Source organism: Artemia franciscana, chromosome 4, assembly GCF_032884065.1.
Source record: "Artemia franciscana chromosome 4, ASM3288406v1, whole genome shotgun sequence".
Classification (NCBI taxonomy): Eukaryota; Metazoa; Arthropoda; class Branchiopoda; order Anostraca; family Artemiidae; genus Artemia; species Artemia franciscana.
In genome coordinates this window covers 57,999,114-58,018,820 of record NC_088866.1, presented here as the reverse complement: position 1 = coordinate 58,018,820, position 19,707 = coordinate 57,999,114, and the positions used below count along the sequence as shown (strand labels likewise).

Below are 19,707 nucleotides of genomic sequence, written 5' to 3'. Positions count from 1 at the left end.
CAGGAAAGGCAATGGGAGAACACGGAATCAAATGGTGAGGAACAACTTTCCTATAGTTAGATTATGCTGGTGATTTAAGCATCCTAGATGAAAGTGTGAGCAAAATGAATGAACTTTTTGAGGTTTGCCAATTCAGGGTGCTAAAATTAGTGTTAAAAAGACTAAGTCGCTAAGGCTAGGAACAAGTAAAGGAGAAAAGGTTACGTAGGCTAACAAAAAGATGATCAAGTGGACAGCTTCACTTACCTTGGTAGCATTATTAGTAAAGACCTTGGGAGCAGTGGTGGTATTAAATGTAGAACAGCCAAGGCTCAGGGTGTTTTTTTCACAGTTAAAAAAGTTTGAAACAATAGGAAGATAAGTCTGCAAATCAAGATTAGAATATTGGAAGCTAAAGTGAACAAATATGATTCTGAAGCATGCTAGATGTTTTCCAGAGAAATTGCCTACGGATCGGTCTGGGAATCCGGCTGACTGACCGTATTTCAAACAGTAGGCTGTACGAAAAAAGCGGTTCTATCCCGCTTTCTAGGGCTATAATGAAAGAAAGGTTGAGATGGCTTGGCCACGTTCTGCGGATGAAGGATAACAGATTACCGAAGATTGTCGCTTTTGACCAACCGTTAAGGGCTAAACAGGAAACAGGTCGTCCATGGTTGGGGTAGGAGGATGTCATGAAGAAAGATTTAAGGGAAATGGAAACCTTCTGGGAGGGTCTAAAGAGGATGGCTTTGAATAGATTGGAATAGAGGAGGAGCGAGCACTGTCGTGTCGGCCTCAGGCGGATTGGTGCTGCAGTGAGTTGTTCGTAGTAGTAGTGGTAGTAATTAATAAATTTTGTCTTGTATATTTTCGTCTGACAGCAAAACTTTTTCACTCTTACTAAATGCCTCAGATCTTATTAAAAACAAAGAACAAAAAGAATGAATAAAAAATAGAATGAAAGAAAGTATATATATATATATATATATATATATATATATATATATATATATATACTTCGCGCCCCCAAGCCCCCCCGCGTGCGTAAGTCGTTACGCGCCATATTAGTTACGCACCATTGTAGTTGTGTCCCTGTGTCCCACCTGTGAATATAGATATATATATATATATATATATATATATATATATATATATATATATATATATATATATATATATATATATATACATATATATACATATATATATATATATATATATATATATATATATATATATATATATATATATATATATGTTTTTAACTACGTAAAACTTGCGAATATACAACATTCTTTGCTGTCCCATTGTCTGTGCATATAAATAGATTTTCAGGTTTACCGACTCTTGAACATGCAACATATAATGGTCCATGGGAAAACAATCCGTATTCAGATCTATACCTCATGATTCTAATGATTGTCCTTGAGCTTTGTTGATGGTGATTGCTAATTGACCATTCCCTGTGTCGCCGTCGTCATTTATATATCCCCCTGTGCCCCCCGGCGTCCCCTTTGTAGTTGTGTCCCGGTCGTCATTTATATTCCCTATGTCCCGGTCGTCATTTGTGTCCCGGTGTCCCAGTCTGTGATTTCTCTTTGAGTGTCCCGGGCGTCATTTATAATCCTTGTGTTCCGGTCGTCATTTATATCCCCCTGTGCCCCCCGGCGTCCCCATTGTAGTTGTGTCCCTGTGTCCCGGTCGTCATTTGCATCCCGGTGTCCCGGTCTGTATATACATTTGTTTTTTTAGTTTCGTTTTTCTCCTTTATTTTTCATTTTTTCCTTTTCTATTTTTTTTCGTTTTTAGTTTTTTTAGTTTTTTAGTCTTTTTTATTAGTTTTTTTTCTTTTTAGTTTTTTTGTAGTTTTTACCTTTTTTTTTTTTTTTTTTTACTTATGTCCTGGTCGTCATTTATACTCCCTGTGTCCCGGTCGTCATTTGTGTCCCGGTGCTTTGTTGATGGTGATTGCTAATCGAACATTCCTTTTGTCCCGGTCGCTTTCTCTTTGAGTGTCGTCATTTATATTCCTCTGATCTTGTGATTTATTTGGAGGAATAAAGAAGGGCTCTACGACTGGTTAGCTTTTTGAGTGATGTATAAAGGATCTTTTTGAATATTCAGATATTGGTGTTAATCAAGTAGGTTTCAAAATAGGGCATTCCTACCCTATTTTGGACAGGTCAAACACCATCCCCATGCAACATTTGGTGCAGCAATTAATGAGTCAAGGTCTTCTGGCTCCCCACTTTATCCGCTTTTGATTAATATAAAAGAAGCATTGGACAATATTTCCCAGGGATCCACTCTGTCAGCTCTGATTGGTGGTGGAATTCCCCTTTCTGTGGTTAGAGTTCTTAGATCCTGGTATTCGGGGCTTAGAATAAATTTTGCTGTATCTACTTCTGATTCTTTTTCTAATCCAATTTCTGTTGGTTGTGGAATTAGACAAGATGGAGGTTTATCCCTTTATATTTTTAATATTTACTTGGCGTATTGCCTTCGTTCACTATCTACAACCTTTATCTCTAGGATGAGAATGTGTGTTTTAGTGCATATTGTGATGATACTGTTTTGTTGAGTCGTTCTAAAGTTAGTTCCATTGGAAATTTTAATACCCTTTTCCAGTAGGCTGAAAGATGGGTGGATAAAATGGATGGAAGATAAAAATGTCAATATTTTCCCATCCATGGTACTAACCGAGTTGAACTAATTCGGTACAGAAATAATTAATTTCTGGTTTCTGATACTGTTGTTTGTGTGGAGTTACCATATTTTGCTTCAGCTCGATATTCGAAGTCAATGCTAATTTTGAATATTCATGAAAAATAGAAAGGTGTTTGGCTCAATAATGCGGCTTCGTGGTATACATTGTCGTGATATTTTAGGTTCTCCCTTTAACGTAGTAGCCCTCCCGCATGTTGTCTATCCTGTCCTTCTTTTCCAAAATTTTTAAATTTATGATTCTTGTTCGATTCACGTTTGATAATTTAAATATGGTAGATTTTTACTCGGTTTTCCAATTTTTTTTAATGACATTGAATTAGTTTGAGATTTAAAATTAAAGAGCCGTTGTGATTACCTATGATTAGATAGATAAGGTGGAAAAATAGTCTGAAAATGTTCTCTCAATGTATAACCTTTTCCTTTTTTTCCAGAATTTAAATAACGTTTCATATTTTTTACGTATTTTATTCAATTGTATTATTAAGTACTTAAATACTTTTTTTAGGTATTTTCTCTGTAAAACCCTTTTTTTTGCATTTTTGTTGGCCAAAATTGAAAAAAAAAATTGCCCATAGATTTTTAAAAATATATTTTCTCCTCCCCTCATAATTTCATGAATTGCAGCCCAGGATGCACGCGGGTCCTGACCATGGGATTTCTTTTTGCCAATCTTGGAGATTTATCCCTTCCCTTTGTGGACATTGAATGACTTAATCGATATTTCGTTGCCTGATAACGGTTTTGCCGAATCTGGTTTCCCACAAACCTGTGAATAACGAGTTTGAAAATTTTGACATTTGTATCTCAGAATCGGCTATAGCTAGAGCGGTGATTTTCTGATCATGTAACCAATTTTCGTTCAGAAAATTGACAACTTTTGGCAAAACAGACTTTTAACTGCGAGTAAGGAGCGACATTAAAAGTCAAAATGAACAGAAATTATTCCGTGTATGAAAGGGGTTGTCCCCTCCTCAACACCCCGCTCTTTACGCTACAGTTTAACTCTTTGTCAAAACTACATTCTGAAACAATAAAAAAAAACTTTAGCATAAAGAGCGAGGTGTCGAGGAGGGGACAACCCCTTTAATATATGGAATAATTTCTGTTCGTTTTAAGTCTTAATATCGCTCCTTACTTGCAGTTAAAAAAAACTTGTTTTTTTTTAATTTATGAACGTTTTTGAATTAGTACATGTTCTGATTTTGGCTCACCGCACACGAATAATTCAAACGAATTTCGCATATTAATTTTTTTTTTGTTGAAGAAAAGAGGGGTGGGGGAGGAAGCCTAGTTGCCCTCCAATTTCTGGTTAATTAAAAATGCAACTAGTTTTTTTTTACGAAAGTTTTTGTTAATAATAAACGTATGTACTTTACGAATTAACTTACGAGCGAACTTCTATAGTTGTGTATTTTTATTACGTATATGAGAGGGTTCGCCCCCTTGTCAATACCTAGCTCTTTACACTAAAGCTTGAAATTTTGTCCCAAATCTTTAAGAATGACCCCTGAATCACAAAGGTCGTAGAAAAAATAGTTGAAATTACTAAACATACTTCAGCGTAAAGAGAAAGGTATTGTGGAGGAGACGAACCCCCTTATATACTTAATATTTTAAGTTCGTTTTAAGTTTTAATGCTGCTCATTACTTCCAGTTGAAAAAAAATATTTTCTCATTTTTTTATTATGCTAGAAAATCCTGCGCTTCCTTCATGGATATTCTTTTTCCTCGTGATAAATTCCTCCATGGAGAGATCCTCCCGCGTAACCCCCTCCCCGACCCACCCCCACCCCAACGCGAAAAAGTCCCCCCTGAAAATTTCTGAACACTTCATAATAATTGTTACTATGTGTAAACCATGGTCAATGTTGGTAACTTGCAGCCCCTCCCTCGGGGACTGTGGGGGATTATATCGTTCCCAAAGACATAGTTATTAGGTTTTCGACTAATCTGAACAGAATCGCTATCTCAAAATGTTGATCCGGTAACTTTGGGGGAAAGGTGTGCGTTGGAGGGGGCCTAGGCACCCTTCAATTCTTTGGTCACTTAAAAAGGGCACTAGAAGTTTTAATTTCCATTAGAATGAGTCCTCTCGCGACATTCTAGGACCACTGGGTCGATACGATTACCCCTGAAAAAAAAAAAAAAATAAAATAAAAATAACATCCGTCCCAACATCCGTGATCTGACTCTACTCTTGGCAAAAATTGAAAATTCCACATTTTTGTAGATAGGAGCTTGAAACTTCTACTGTAGGGTTCTCTGAAACGCTGAATCTGATGGTGTGACTTTCGTCAAGATTCTATGACTTTTAGGGGATGTTTATCCTATTTGTTAAAATAAAGCAACTTTTCTCAGGCTCGTAACTTTTGATGGGTAGGATTAAACTTGATGAATTTTATATGTCTAAAATCAGTATTAAAATGCGATTCTTTTGATGTAACTATTGGTATCAAAATTCAAAAAGGTTTTAGAGTTTTGGTTACTATTGAGCCGGGTCGCTCCTTACTACAGTTCATTACCACGAAATGTTTGGTTTGGCCAAACCGCTTTAAAGAATATGCGATTTGGCAAACGAGAACTGCAAAATACAGGCTGTTAGAGACACTGTTGCAGCAATGTCAATTAGACAAAAAAAAAGAGAATTTTTTACACAAGATAGTGCTTTCAGGCGACGATTTTTATTTAAGCCACATTTTCTTTTGCAAGAAAATCGAAATTAATGCGAAAAAAAAATGACCCTCAGCTTTTGGCAGAAGAAGAAGAAGAAGACGGAATAGTACTATTATCCCACTCGAAAGTTAAAATAACAAACAACTTTAAGGGAGATGTTAGAAAGCAAGCAAAAGTTTTAATATGTCCGTTCAAACGTGCGAAAATTCTGGAAGATAAATTGGGATACAACAGATACAGTGAAGAGGAAAATATAAAGACTTCTGTGGTAGATTATGATTGGATAATCGCCAAAAAGGAGGTTTATGGAAACGGAAGAGAAAAGCAAGGAGAAGTTATTCAAGGAGAATATACGGACAAATCTCAACAATCTAAAAGTGGAACATGGTTGAAGTAAAAGAAGATGGGGGCAAATTTAGTGAGAAAAAGAAAAATAAAAGGAATAGAGTTGGGAAAAGACGGAAGAAAAGAGAAAGAATGAAATTATTAGTGGAAAAATCTGATGATATTTCTGATTAAGTAAAAAAAATATATTTCTTGTATTTTTATGAATTAATTTAGTTTCACTTTAGTTTAATATAAATAAGCACACATGGAAACTGCCCATATTTGATATCTGTTGCCGGGTTTCCAAGTTCCCCCTGTAAATAGGTCTAACACCAAACTGGCTGAACATGTCGCAAGGAAAAAAAAAGTAGAACCTAGGATACAAAAAATAGAATAGAAGGGAAGACTCTACAAGAGTTTGCAGTCGTGTTTCACCCTTAACGCAAATCACTTTATGCATTTAGAGTGGGATCTATGTTATAGAACTGTGGATTAAATGATTCCACTTAACGATACCCCGGCCGCTATTCCTCTTCCTATTTTTTTTTTAGAAGAACTAGAAGAGTAAACATTTAGTCACCAAAAACCAGGAAATAATTATGTATATAAAAGACTTTCTCCTTGTTTATTTGTCAACGATTTGTTTTTCTTGATCTACACAGCCTTGCAAACCACAGGTACACAGCCATAACTGCAGTGGAGGGAAGTCCAAGGATTTTCCGAGCAGCGAAGGTGGATGAAAGGATCTTTCAGAAGCGTGGGGATCAAAGGGTTTTCTAAGAGAGGGGTTCATAAGTTGGAAAGTGTATGAAAAGAGCAAATATCTGAACTTTAGCTTTCTTGTTTTAAATTTGCCAATGAGGATGGGAGCTTAAATAGATACTTTTGTCAAAAATTGCATTTTATTTTATTAGCCAAACTCCAAAAATATCAGATTTTAAAGCAATTTCCCCGTAATTACCAATAGTTTTCCATGACTGACAAACGCCCATCCTCCCCTTATACATGGTACCCCACCCCCTTCCACTAAGAAAAAATTCGATTCGTGTCCGATTATTTCTGTACATAACTAGGACATCTGGCATGTTTATTATATATGATTAAAAAGCGAAGTTAAAGCAAAGAAAATAATACGTGGACCAAAATTAGAATATCTCAACAAAGATAGGTACGCAAAGGCGCCTTTGAGTCACCCCTCCCCCAGCGACATAGTTTTAACATGTTTTTTTTGTATTTATTTTCATATATTTCACGAATATTTTACTTAATGGAAGGGTGTCACTAAACTTATCCCTCCCCCTCCTCTATTTTTACATATGTAACAAACCCTTGGTTATAATATTTGAATCAGGAAATAGAGCTAAATAAGATAACAAACGTTCTGGCTCTAGATATATCTGTAAAATCGAGAAACGTATGATTGTTTTTATTGAAAATACATCTGCAAAAAAGCACAAATTTAAAGACAGACAGCGGAATTAAAGCTGAGATACTAAATTTCTTTCAGATTCCAGGTTTTGATAAAGCTTAGCAATCCCTTCTCCAGCTTTACTATTGGGCTTACGTATAGTTCTGTATATAGCTTGGCAACATTAGGGGGTGGGGGAGGAGGTGTTGGTAATAATCATTTTATTTAGGAACAGCATCAACTGGGGAATCAAATAGAAAGGTTTTTTTTGTTGTTATTGTTTTTCCTTAAGAAGAGGCACTAAATTGGTGTTACTGAGTTACTGATATCAACTTAAAATATTACTTACCTCCAATATCAACAAACGTTTCTACATAGTTTAGGGTTATATCTAGCCCTGCTAGAGGATGCGAATTGGAACAACATTGATTATTACATATAGAAAGAACATTGGAAAGGGAATTAAATGTTTCTTTTTTCCATCAAACTTATTTCCTATAACAAAACTTACCCAAAAGTTTGCTGATTTGGTTAGTTTTAATTTTTTGCTATTATTTATCATAACCAGTTTGTTCACTATGCCAAATAATGCCAGTTTGTTAGTAGGCCAGACCCAGAAAGGGTATTTTCTCTAATGTTACATATAATTTGTAATATACTTGAACAGCTTAATCACAGACGTGAACAGCTTTCAATTTTTGTCTTCTCTTTTTCCGTTAAAATTTTTGATCGTCAATTATTTTTCAGTTCATTATGTATCCATGCATATTTACAACCCTGCAATAGAGTAAGACATATCAGGTACTCAAAATGTCTGGCCCCATAAATATAGCAGTTAAAAAAGTATGTTTATTCCATGAAAATGACAACAAATTTATATCTGAAAAAGGGAGTCTCTGAAATACATTGCTACATAACTTAAAACAAGTATACATCATCCTTTATAATTTTTTGATTAAAAGTATGTGAATAGCTTAGTTTAAAAATCAACATTTGAGGTACCTTGTGATAGTGCAGTGAAGAGGCCACAGCTCCTGATGATGGGGTTCATGTTCAATCCCACCTGTCGCAAGGAATGGGAAGAATTAATTATTGTAAACAATTTTTTCTTATGTTTGAATCAATTTGTTATATCGTTTCCATCTGACTTGAGAGAATTTTTATCATGTGAATAAATAAAACACATGTTTTCGTCTTCTAAATTTTTTAAATTGTCAATTTTATTTTCTTCACATTTGGCCAAAGATATAAGACGCAAATAAGACGCAACAAAAAATTGAATAAAACCAGATTCACACTGCTTCCGATGAAGACATTCTAGACGAGGAGCTACGTTTTCTTTCAGGAATTTCGAGCGCTTTTGAGGGTATTTTATATTTTTCCTTCTCGTAGGTTTCACGTTCCATGTTCCACAAGAAGTTCTGCTTCTTCACATCTTCATGGTGCCTAAAATACATTATATATGTAAATAATAAAGGCCAATGCAAAAAAAAAAGAAGTAAAGTAGCATAGAAGCGGGTTAACACAAATGTTTGCACAGAAGCATTATTCGCATGTTGTGGCAATTTAGTTTCCCAACTGAGCAGTTCCAGTAGTTTTGTCCACCAATTTATTGAGTTTAAAAGTCAGATTTAACTTGGCAATTACGCAAGCTTCTTGCAATTTTTCTGCAGCTATGTAAATTGATGATCAAATTTATTCTAAGCATCAACAATATCTGTGGAACAGACAATCCTTTATAAACTTAACGTTGATCTAAACCACGTAATTTTGATTCTGTTGAACCTACAGTAATTTAAGAAAAGTGACAGTCCATAAAACGTAGCATTAGGGTTTCAAATTTGTCTGTCATGCATATGTCATTAATGTCATTAATATGATCCAATACAAACCAATAACGAAGAAAAACTGAAAGCATGTCAAAGCAAACTATGTTAAAGACGAATCAAATAATGCAAAAATGTTTAAAAGTGAAAAAAAAAATTAATACACTCAATCAAAACCTCGGGAAAAGAATAAATGATCAAAAAAATGAGACCGAAAGACTAACAAACAAACAAAAAATCAACAAAAAAGGGCCAAAATCTAAATACTTGAAAGATGGCAGATAAATGGGACAGAAAAGACTAGATGAATTAGAGGAAAGAGAACGAGAAGATAGTTCCGTACCATAATAAAAAGGAACATGCCCATTTTCTTGATATCTTTATATAAGCGAATGGATTGGGGAAATATAGTGACTTCCAAAGGAATCTTAAAACTCATCAACGTCATTTATACTGAAGACGATATCTGTTGCATGTCCACAGGTGGCAATAGAGGAATGCCCTAAGATATGTAGGGTACCTTCATAGGAGGTACGGACAAAGGGGGACCTTTTCCCTGTGGGTCCATAATAGAAACTGGGGTACACTCGTCCGGGGTCATAAATACGGATGGAGGAGGAAGAAGGCCCCTCAAATGTACGCTCAACAGGGCCCACCGGCGTGTCCACACGTCCCATAAGTTACAAACCTTCTCCCAGTAATGGGTCAAAATGCAGAGTGACGCAGAACACCATCGTGGGAGGATCCTCTATAGGAGGACAACTGCGGCAGGGAGTAAGATCCAGATCTATGAACAACGGCCTCTGCAAGGGCCGTCTTGACCCTTTCGGGGTACCTGCAGGACTGGACACCTTGCAGTCCACTCTATTCCTACTTGAGGCACCCGTCGAGTAAATTATACCCTAGTAAACGACACAGCATTCGCACGGGATTCTGATTAACGGATAATTCTTCTGGGCTTAGTCTGTTTTGACGGGCGCTTTAACGCTGAAAAAAACCTCTTTCTAGCTAATTTACCTACTATGGGCTGCCTCTCCGTAGTAGCATAATATTAGTAGGGATGAACATATAATGAGTCGGAGGTAATAGTCTTGGGACTGTCTGTGCAGGATTTCGACTCTTGTTGATAGAAGAGCATCGCTGAAAGCAGTGCTGAAAACCATGTTGTGACCAAGATGTTCCCAGGATACACAAAGCCTCCGGTTCTAAGCCAGTTGCCGTCCGGTTCTAAGCCGGCTTAAGTGCTTCGGTGTAGACTTGAGAAGTTATGTTGATCCCCCTCCTGCAGTGGTATCCAGGATCATTGCTCTTCCAAATACCAAAATAATTCCAATGATTTAAAGAACATGGAATGCTACGACGTTAAAAAGTGACTATCGTATCGACATTTTGACTGAAGAATTCAGAGGATTCGAAAAGGATAGGACATATTAGAAATCTCAGAAACTCATATTCCAGGGGTAAGAAGTATAAAATTAGGTGACACAGAATTTGTTTACACAGGCAGGAAGGATGGGCTACATAGACAGGGAGTAGGGCTCATCATGAATAAGGAAGCTGTCAAGTCTTTTTTAGGCTGAAAAGGTATTAATAACAGAATACTAATTGCTCATTTTATGACTATAAAGTTCAGGGTATCAGTTATAGTAGTACATGCCCCTGTTGAATCGACTGACGGAAATACTAGTGACTCTGAATTTTACTTACAGTTACAGGAGCAAATAGACAGGGTCCCTGGCAGAAATATGGTTTTTTAACTAAGAAATTTTAATGCCCAGCTCGGTAGAAACAGGGATAGATAGTATCCTAGCCTAGGTAAATTTGGTGTAGGACAAGAAATCAGTAATGGCTACTGACTGTTGCAATTTTGTAAGTATAACGATTTATACTGTCATAAAACGATATAAATATTATTGTTATAAACGTATTGGTTATTTAAATACGGTGTTCGGTCACAAAATGGCCCATAAGTTGACATGGTATTCACGTGATGGTAAGACAGCAAACCTTATTGATCATGTTATAGTAAACTGAAGACTAGCAGGATCAATACAAGGTACTAGGGTAAATAGGAGTGCCGTAAATAGGTACTAGGGTAAATGACCCAACTGTGAGGCCTCGAACGAGTCCGTTGATTTTTGAATTAAAATCGAATAGTTGTGGGCATCAAATCTTGGGTAACTGTAGAAAAAGCCAAGGCAGATAGTCCAATTGAGTGAGAGGCAATTCTGGCATTAGTTGCATCCCCCTTTATATGGATCATTTTGATCGACTTTGTCTTAATGAGCACAGGAAAGGCAGTGGGAGACCACGGAATCAAATGGAGAGGAAAAACTCTCCTGGTCTTAGATTATGCTAATGATTTAAGCATCCTGTGCTAGAATCAGTTTGAAAATTAGTGTAAAGAAGACTAAGTCACTAACACTAAGTCACTAAGACTAGGAATAAGTGAAGATGAAAAGGTGGCGTTGGATAACAAAAAGATTGATCAGGTGGACAGCTTAACTTGTTTTGGTAGTATTATTAGTAAAGACGGTGGGAGCAGTGAAGATGTTAAAACTAGAATAGCCAAGGCCCAGGGTGTTTTTTCACAGTAAAAAAGGGTTTGGAAGAATAGGAAGATAAGTCTGCAAACCAAGATTAGAATATTGGAAGGTGTTGTGATTACAGTGGTCAAATATGTCTCTGAAGCATGGGCTGCTTACAGATTGTTCTGGGTGCCCAGCTGACTGACTGTATTTCAAACTATAGGCTCTACAAAAATAAGGTTCAATCCCGCTTTCAAGGGCTATTATGAAAGAAAGGGGGAGATGGCCAGGGCACGTTCAGCGAATGAAGGATGACAGATTGCCGAAGATTGTCCTTTTCGGCCTACCGTCTATGGCTGAACGGAAAGTATGTCGTCCTCGTCTGGTTTGGGAGGATGCCATAAAGAAAGATTTAAAGGAATAGGAATATCCTGGGAAGGTGTAAAGAGGGAGGCTTTGAATAGATTGGGATGGAGGAGGAGCGAGCGTAGCTGTGTTGGCCTCAGGTGGCTTGGTGCTTTGGTGAGTTGTTAGGAGTAGTAGTAGTAATTATAAGAAATATATATTTATCCATATCATTTTGAATTACATGATAAGAAATTAATTAGTTTATTAAAACAATTAAATAACTAATTAATCAAATAACTAATTAATAAATACATAGTATAATATTAAAGACAAAACGGCAAAATCAATAAACATTATTCAATATACTTCTGCTAGTAAAGCTTTAAAACTTGACTCCTTCAATTGTTGTTTATATTCTTAGCACTAAATCGTGTACGATCATGCTAGTACAACCATTATTTTACACCTAAGAGTTTAATTAAGTATAATGGGCAACGTTAGTATTCTTGCACGCTTCCTTTTTTTTTGCCATAACCTAAGTTTTCTCTTCTATTTCGCATTTTTTTTTTTTTGTAGGTTAAGGTGTTTAGGTTACAAGGAATTACACAGCATATATATCTAAAAACATTAGGAAATTGAGTATTCAATTCCAGAGAAAGACCTCAATATGCAGTTATGAAATTTTTGGCAGTAGCGGACGCCAAACTAAAAAAAAAGAAAAAGAAAAATGGGCGAAGAATGAGCCAAAAGAAATCTTAAAAAAGATGGCACCAAACACCTCAAGAAGGAGGTATATCTTCCCTCTGAAGGTCCAGATGTCTCTGTAATCAACAAACTATCAATATTTTAATTTTATGAGCGAAAAATGTTTGCAAATTTAGCTACTTCTGTTCACTCGTTTATTCTGGCTGTTTTGCGTGGCAGCACTAGCAGAAAAATCTACTGTCCAAAAACTGCATGGTTTTGAAACAACCGAAAGGAAAACCTTAGAAAATCGGTTTCCACTTTAGTTTTCAGATATAAAATAGAACTAAGAGGAGCCCAGTGGGAAAATGTTTTGATGTCCTTTGTCCATAAAGGCGTTTTTTTTAAGAAAAAACTGTGGCATACCTTCTAATGAATTCCGTGTCAGTTGGTAAGCTGAATTCCCACATGTTCTTACAATTCCGCGCACTGAACTGCTCTAGAATAGCCGTAACTTCTTCACTAGGAAGCCGCGTTTGCGTGGTGACAAACGTCCTCTTTACTTCCCTTTCGTGAGCAAATAATAGCAACTGTAACGGAAAAAGAAGACAACTGAGTAAGTGAATAGCAGAAATAACATCTTATGAGGAAATTATGGGGAGTAGACAAAGATGCATTCTTCTGAAAGGCCAGACACACGTAACTTTTTTCAGCACCAATTTCAGCAGCTCAGTGGGCAAATGGCAATGGTTCAAAGACAGTGCCCTTTTAGAGAGATTTTCAAAACTAAACACCATGGACACCAGGAGACAGTTTATCGATAGTTGCAAGATTGATCTCAACTTAGTTCTTTTGATTTTCCGGCTTACGTATACGTAATACTTACGTGTATCTTTGTTTGATATCTTTCACTTTATTTTCGCTTTTATTTTTTTTTTATGATCACGATGAAGTTCGGGGCCGTTCTCGTACATCGACCAAAAACTAGAAAATTTTCCCAACTCAAATTGACTATTTCCATAAAAACAAAAATAGAGGGAAGTAGGATTAGAAAGAGGTAGCCTTTATTAATCTAACAATGGGTTTATTTACTTAATACGGTCGTGTATTACGCTAACTATTCAGCTATGAATTCTGTCTTATTTTGGGCGCTGCTTATGCTGATTTATTTCAGAGCAATTATCATTAAAATTGGTTATTTTCAATACCGGACATATATATATATATATATATATATATATATATATATATATATATATATATATATATATATATATATATATATATATATATATATATATATATATATATATATATATATATATATATATATATATATATATATATATATATATATATATACATATATGTGTGTATATATATATATATATATATATATATATATATATATATATATATATATATATATATATATATATATATATATATATTCTTTGCGAAAAACATTTGACGATCTACAACCGTAAACTGGAAGGAGAGGTGTCAAGACCCTCTGTGAACTCCTCAACTGCAGCAATATTAAGCTGTTTCGGTTTAATATTTCACTTATACTGAGCTGTGAACCATCTTTATGTAAGAAAAAGAACCTAATCTAACAAAACTTTCTGTGAAGACCTCAACAACAACCCGATTAAGTCGTTTAAGTCTAGCATTTGTAATTATATTGAGTTTTAAAACCATCTTACTAATAGAACAAGAGCTAAGAGCTCATATGGCACTTGTGACGAGGCGAGAAGAGCTAAGAGCCAAGAGATCATATGGTATGAGCTCTAACAAAATTCTATGAATCAATAGATTGAATTAAAAAGGAAAATAAGAGGCTTAATGCCGGTCAGGATTTAAAATAAGAGCTCTGAGTCACGATGTCCTTCTAAATATCAAAATTCATTAAGATCCGATCACCCACTCGTAAGTTATAAATACCTAATTTTTTCTAATTTTTCCTTTCCCTTTAGCCCCCCAGATGGTCGAATCTGGGAAAACGACTTTATCAAGTCAAATTGTCCAGCTCCCTGACACGCCTACCAATTTTAATCGTCCTAGCACGTCCAGAAGCACCAAACTCACCAAATCACTGAACCCCTCCCCCAAACTTCCCAAAAGAGAGCTAATCCAGTACGATTCTGTCAATCACGTATCAAGGACATTTGTTTATTGTATCCACCAAGCTTCATCCCGATTCCTCCACTCCAAGTGTTTTTCCAAGATTTCCCCCTCCAACTCCCCCAATGTCAAAGATCTGGTCGGGATTTGAAATAAGAGCGCTGAGACATGAATTCCTTCTAAAAATCAAATTTCATTAAGACCCGATCAACTATTCGTAAGATACAAATACCCCAATTTTCACGTTTTCCAAGAATTCCTGTTTCCCCCTCCAACTCCCCCCAGTGTCACAGGGTCCGGTCGGAATTTAAAATTAGAACTTTAAAGTACAAGATCCTTCTAAATATCAAATTTCATTAAGATCTGGTCACCCTTTCGCAAGTTACAAATACATCAATTTTCAAAATTACCCCCCCCCCAAATTCCACCAAAGAGAGCAGATCCGGTTATGTCAGTCACGTATCTTAGACAGGTTTCTATTCTTCCCATCCAGTTTCATCCTGATCTGACTGCTTTAAGTATTTTCTAATATTTTTGGTCCCCCCAACTGCCCCCCCCCCAATTACGCTTGATCCGGTTTAGATTTAAAATAAGAGATCTGAGTTACGAGTTCCTTCTAAATATGAAGTTTCACGAAGATCCGATCACTCCTTCGTAAGTTAGAAATACGTCATTTTTTCTTATTTTTCAGAATTAACCCCCCCCCCCCCCCAATAGATCGGATCCGTTCCAATTATGTAAATCACGTATGTAAGACTTCTGCTTATTTTTCCCACCAAGTTTCATCCGATCCCTCCAATCTAAGCGTTTTCCATGATTTTAGGTTTCCCCACCTCAAAATTCCCCCAAGGTAACCAGATCCGGTCAGGATTTAAAATAAGAGCTTTGAGACACGATATCCTTCTAAATATCAAATTTCATTGAGATCCGATCACCCTTTCGTAATTTAAAAAACCTAATTTTTCTAATTTTTCAGAATTAACCCCTCCCCCAAAGAGAGCGGATCCGTTCCGGTTATGTCAATCATGTATCTAGGACTTGTGCTTATTTTCCCCACCAAGTTTCATCCCGATCCCTCCACTCTAAGTGTTTTCAAAGTTTTAGGTTCCCCCTCCCAACCCCCCGATGTCACCAGATCCGGTCGGGTTTAAAATAAGAGCTTTGAGACACGATATCCTTCTAAATATCAAATTTCATTGAGATCCGATCACCCTTTCGTAATTTAAAAATACCTAATTTTTCTAATTTTTCAGAATTAACCCCTCCCCCAACTACCCCAAAGAGAGCGAATCCGTTCCGGTTATGTCAATCATGTATCTAGGACTTGTGCTTATTTTCCCCACCAAGTTTCATCCCGATCCCTCCACTCTAAGTGTTTTCAAAGTTTTAGGTTTCCCCCTCCCCCCCCCCGATGTCACCAGATCCGGTCGGGTTTAAAATAAGAGCTCTGAGATACGATATCCTTCTAAATATCAAATTTCATTAAGATCCTATCACCCGTTCGTAAGTTAAAAATACCTCATTTTTTCTACTTTTTCAGATATAACACCCCCCCCCCCCCCAAACTACCCCAAAGAGAGCAGATCCGTTCTGATTATGTCAATCATGTATCTGGAACTTGTGCTTATTTTTCCCATCAAGTTTCATCCCGATCCCTCCACTCTAAGTGTTTTCCAAGATTTTAGGTTTCCCCCCTCCAACTCCCCCCAATGTCATCAGATCCGGTCGGGATTTAAACTTAGAGCTCTGAGACACAACCTCATTCCAAACATCACATTTCATTAAGATCCCATCACCCGCTCATAAGTTAAAAATACTTCATTTTTTATTTTTTCCGAATTAACTGGCCCCCCACTCCCCCCCCCCCCGGATGGTCAAATCGGGAAAACGACTATTTCTAATTTAATCTGGTCCGGTCCCTGATACGCTTGCCAAATTTCATCGTCCTATCTTACCTGGAAGTGCCTAAGGTAGCAAAACCGGGACCGACAGACAGACGGACAGAATTTGCGATTGCTATATGTCACTTGGTTAAAACCAAGTGCCATAATAAAGCTCAGATATCCCCTCCCCCCTCTTCCGGAGAAATTGACAAATAGACCTAACCTGACTGACCTAAAATTATATTTGCTTCGACTTTGACTCCTTCTTCAAGACTAAATAAACTGTTTGACCGGTGAGCGCCTATAATGGGGCATATTTGCCTATGAGTCAGCTTTTTTGGATCTTTTGGCTGGAATAAATCAGACCAAAGACTCTGGCTTCACGTCAATAACAGCTGCAGTTGTCAGGCTAAGACGGAGAACTCCCGCTTCAGGAACTAGGGGGTACTTACCAATGAAACAAAACATACTCAAGAATTACGCTAAGGTTAGATCTCAGAAAACTGGTTTCATAGCCACAAAGACAAGTGATGTGTCATAGAATGCATAAGACTTGTATAATTTGGGCTATATATTTGTATATTAGAGGGTGAGGGATAGGGTAGGGGCGCTGTCAACCCTGAATATGCAAATATATAGTCCAAATTATATTATATATTTCATTAGGCTTAACTTCACTTCTTGGGTGTGTTTTGTTTAGTTAACATCAGCCCATCAAGCTTTTATCAGTCCATCAAACTTTGAATTGCAAGATAGTTGAAGCTGATTGAAGTAAACTGATTTTTTTCTGATTTTCTGAAATAAAAAGATGTGTAGCAAGATTCAATCTCTATGATTCTATTAAAATTTTATTTTACAAAGCAGTAGAAGCTGACTCACTTCAATTGATTTTCTGTAGCCCTTTTATGACTGTGCACACGACTGTGGAATACCTTTCAATCTTTATGATTCCCATCATATTTCGATTTGAAAATATTTCAATTTTATTCAATTAAACTGATTTTTTCATTATCTGGTCGAAAAGGCATGCAAAAATTTTCCACCTGTACAATTTCATTCAAATTTTAACTTGAAAAATAAGTGGAGATGACTCGGTTAAACCTTTTTTTCTATACTTTTTCTGACTATGCAATAGTATGCAATATTAACTACGCAATAGTGTTTTAATTTTGTATGATTCCCAATTTGGATCTAAAAAATAGTTGAAGCTCATTCAATTTACCTTTTTTGTCAAATCTTTTTCTGACCCATAATTACCACAGTTGTCAATTTTTATGATTACAATCCAAATTTTATTTCTAAAATGGCTGATTCAATAAAACATGTATTTTTTTCTATCCAAAACAAAGTGCATAAAATACTTACAATAAACGTCCTAGCCTTCGCTAAAGCCTTAGCTGGCATTCCAGTTACACCACAAAGTGTCCCTTCTGGGTAAAGGACTTTACTACTAATAACCCAATTCCCCTGTACAAGGACAGCACAATCGTGCAAACAATGAAGGGCTTCCTTTGATTGCTTCAGGTCATTCAAAGTGAGGGTCGACAACAAGGAACTGAAACTCGTGACTTTCACTGAACGAAAAGAAAGAAACATTAAGTACAAGATCAATTGGGTACTGATAGAGACAGTAAGGAATTAAACTATTTGTTTCGGTTAAGACTACAAGAAAAAATATATAAAAGTCTTCACTCTGAAAACCAGCTCATATAATTTCAAACTTCAAAATATAACTTATTGCAAAACTTAGACAATCAATTGATAGTTCGTGAGATCCAGGGATGTTAAAATATCAAAGTCCAACGCTTCAATAAAAAAAAAAACTTAGAAACTCTTACGACTTTTCTACAGTTCAAGTTATTTCCATATATTTCACCTGCCTTTGATGTTCAGGAGGATTTTTCCATACCCAGCCCTCACAAATACAATATCCCTCCAAAATACTTCTCTTTACGTACCAGATGATAGCAAACTCTTTTGAATAGAGAAAATTTCTCTCTTCAAATTCCAGTTTTCCCTAAGCCCTCAAATTCATCCAAAATGGGAAAATTTTGGAGATCCTGTAAACCTGGACATTTTAAATTCTTTTTGATAGCAAATATTGCTATACTTTTTTTTTCGAGAAGTAATCTACCCCAGATCTTTTTGGATTCTCATTGGTGACAAAAAACAAGCTCAAACCAGTAAAAAAAAAAAAAAAAAAAAAAAAAAAAAAAAAAAAAAAAAAAAAAAAAAAAAAAAAAAAAAAAAAAAAAAAAAAAAAAAACCATTAGAAATACGTTTTGCAAATCTTCTTAATTTTGCAATTCTTTTTCTTTTTACTCGCTATCTGACTTGAAAAAAGATTGGATACAACAAGAATCCTTTTTCATTATAGGAGTGTTAGCCCCAGCTTATTCCCACTGTCTCTTAAGGTCTCAAAGTGATGAAAATAGAACTCTGAGGGTTTGTTAGGAAACATTTCCTTTGCTAGCTTCAAAATGAAAAATTTTCATCGAACACAGTATTTATTTTTCAAGTATTTTTCCCTGTTTTTATTAGTAGAGTCAGATAAAATTTACAGACAGATTCTGAATACATATAATTTTTTTTCAAAACTCGGATTTTTTTAAGATTATTATGGAGAAATAAAAAAATTTCCGATTCTGGATGCGTAAACTTTATTAAGTTTGGGGAATTTTAGTCACTCTTTACTCCTTTTGAATTTTTTGTGGAGTGGGGCGAAAACATCTTAAATTTATCTTATTTTTAATTTTTTGTTTGTTTTTTATTAACAGATAAAACTTTACAGCTAATTTTACGCAACTTTTTTTTTTTTTTTTTTTTTTTTTTTTTTTTTTTTTTTTTTTTTTTTTTTTTTTTTTTTAAATGTGGAAAGACTTAATGTCTCGTTATTGTTATATAAAACACCCTCAAAATTGAGGTATTTCAGAAAATTTTATTTGTATAGATTAATCTTGCATGGCTTAATTAAACTTATGTACTTTGAATCAGTTTCAAAAAAGAATTGTATTTCACTATGTGAACAAAAACAACAGTTAATACCGAAAAATTCCTTATTTAGTGAAATTTGGAACTTTCTAAATTAGAAATTGGAAACAGCCAAAACGTTCTCTAAACCAGAAGTGTTTGAAACTTCTTTTTTTCATTTTTGACCAACTGTTCAATGGAAAAAGTGTGCTATATAAACTTAATTT

General features: G+C 35.6%; 1 protein-coding gene across 1 annotated transcript in view; it reads right to left on the bottom strand.

Moving 5' to 3' along the window:
* Positions 1-8,372: 8,372 nt before the first annotated feature.
* LOC136026658 (DNA-directed RNA polymerase III subunit RPC5-like) overlaps positions 8,373-19,707 on the bottom strand; it is a 30,166-nt gene continuing 18,831 nt past the window's right edge. The window contains exons 6-8 of the mRNA XM_065703396.1: positions 17,876-18,084; positions 12,930-13,093; positions 8,373-8,563 (exon numbers count right to left, since the gene is read on the bottom strand). Coding sequence (XP_065559468.1) covers positions 8,410-8,563; positions 12,930-13,093; positions 17,876-18,084 — 527 coding nt within the window. The 3' untranslated portion in view covers positions 8,373-8,409. The remainder of the gene's footprint in view (positions 8,564-12,929; positions 13,094-17,875; positions 18,085-19,707) is intronic.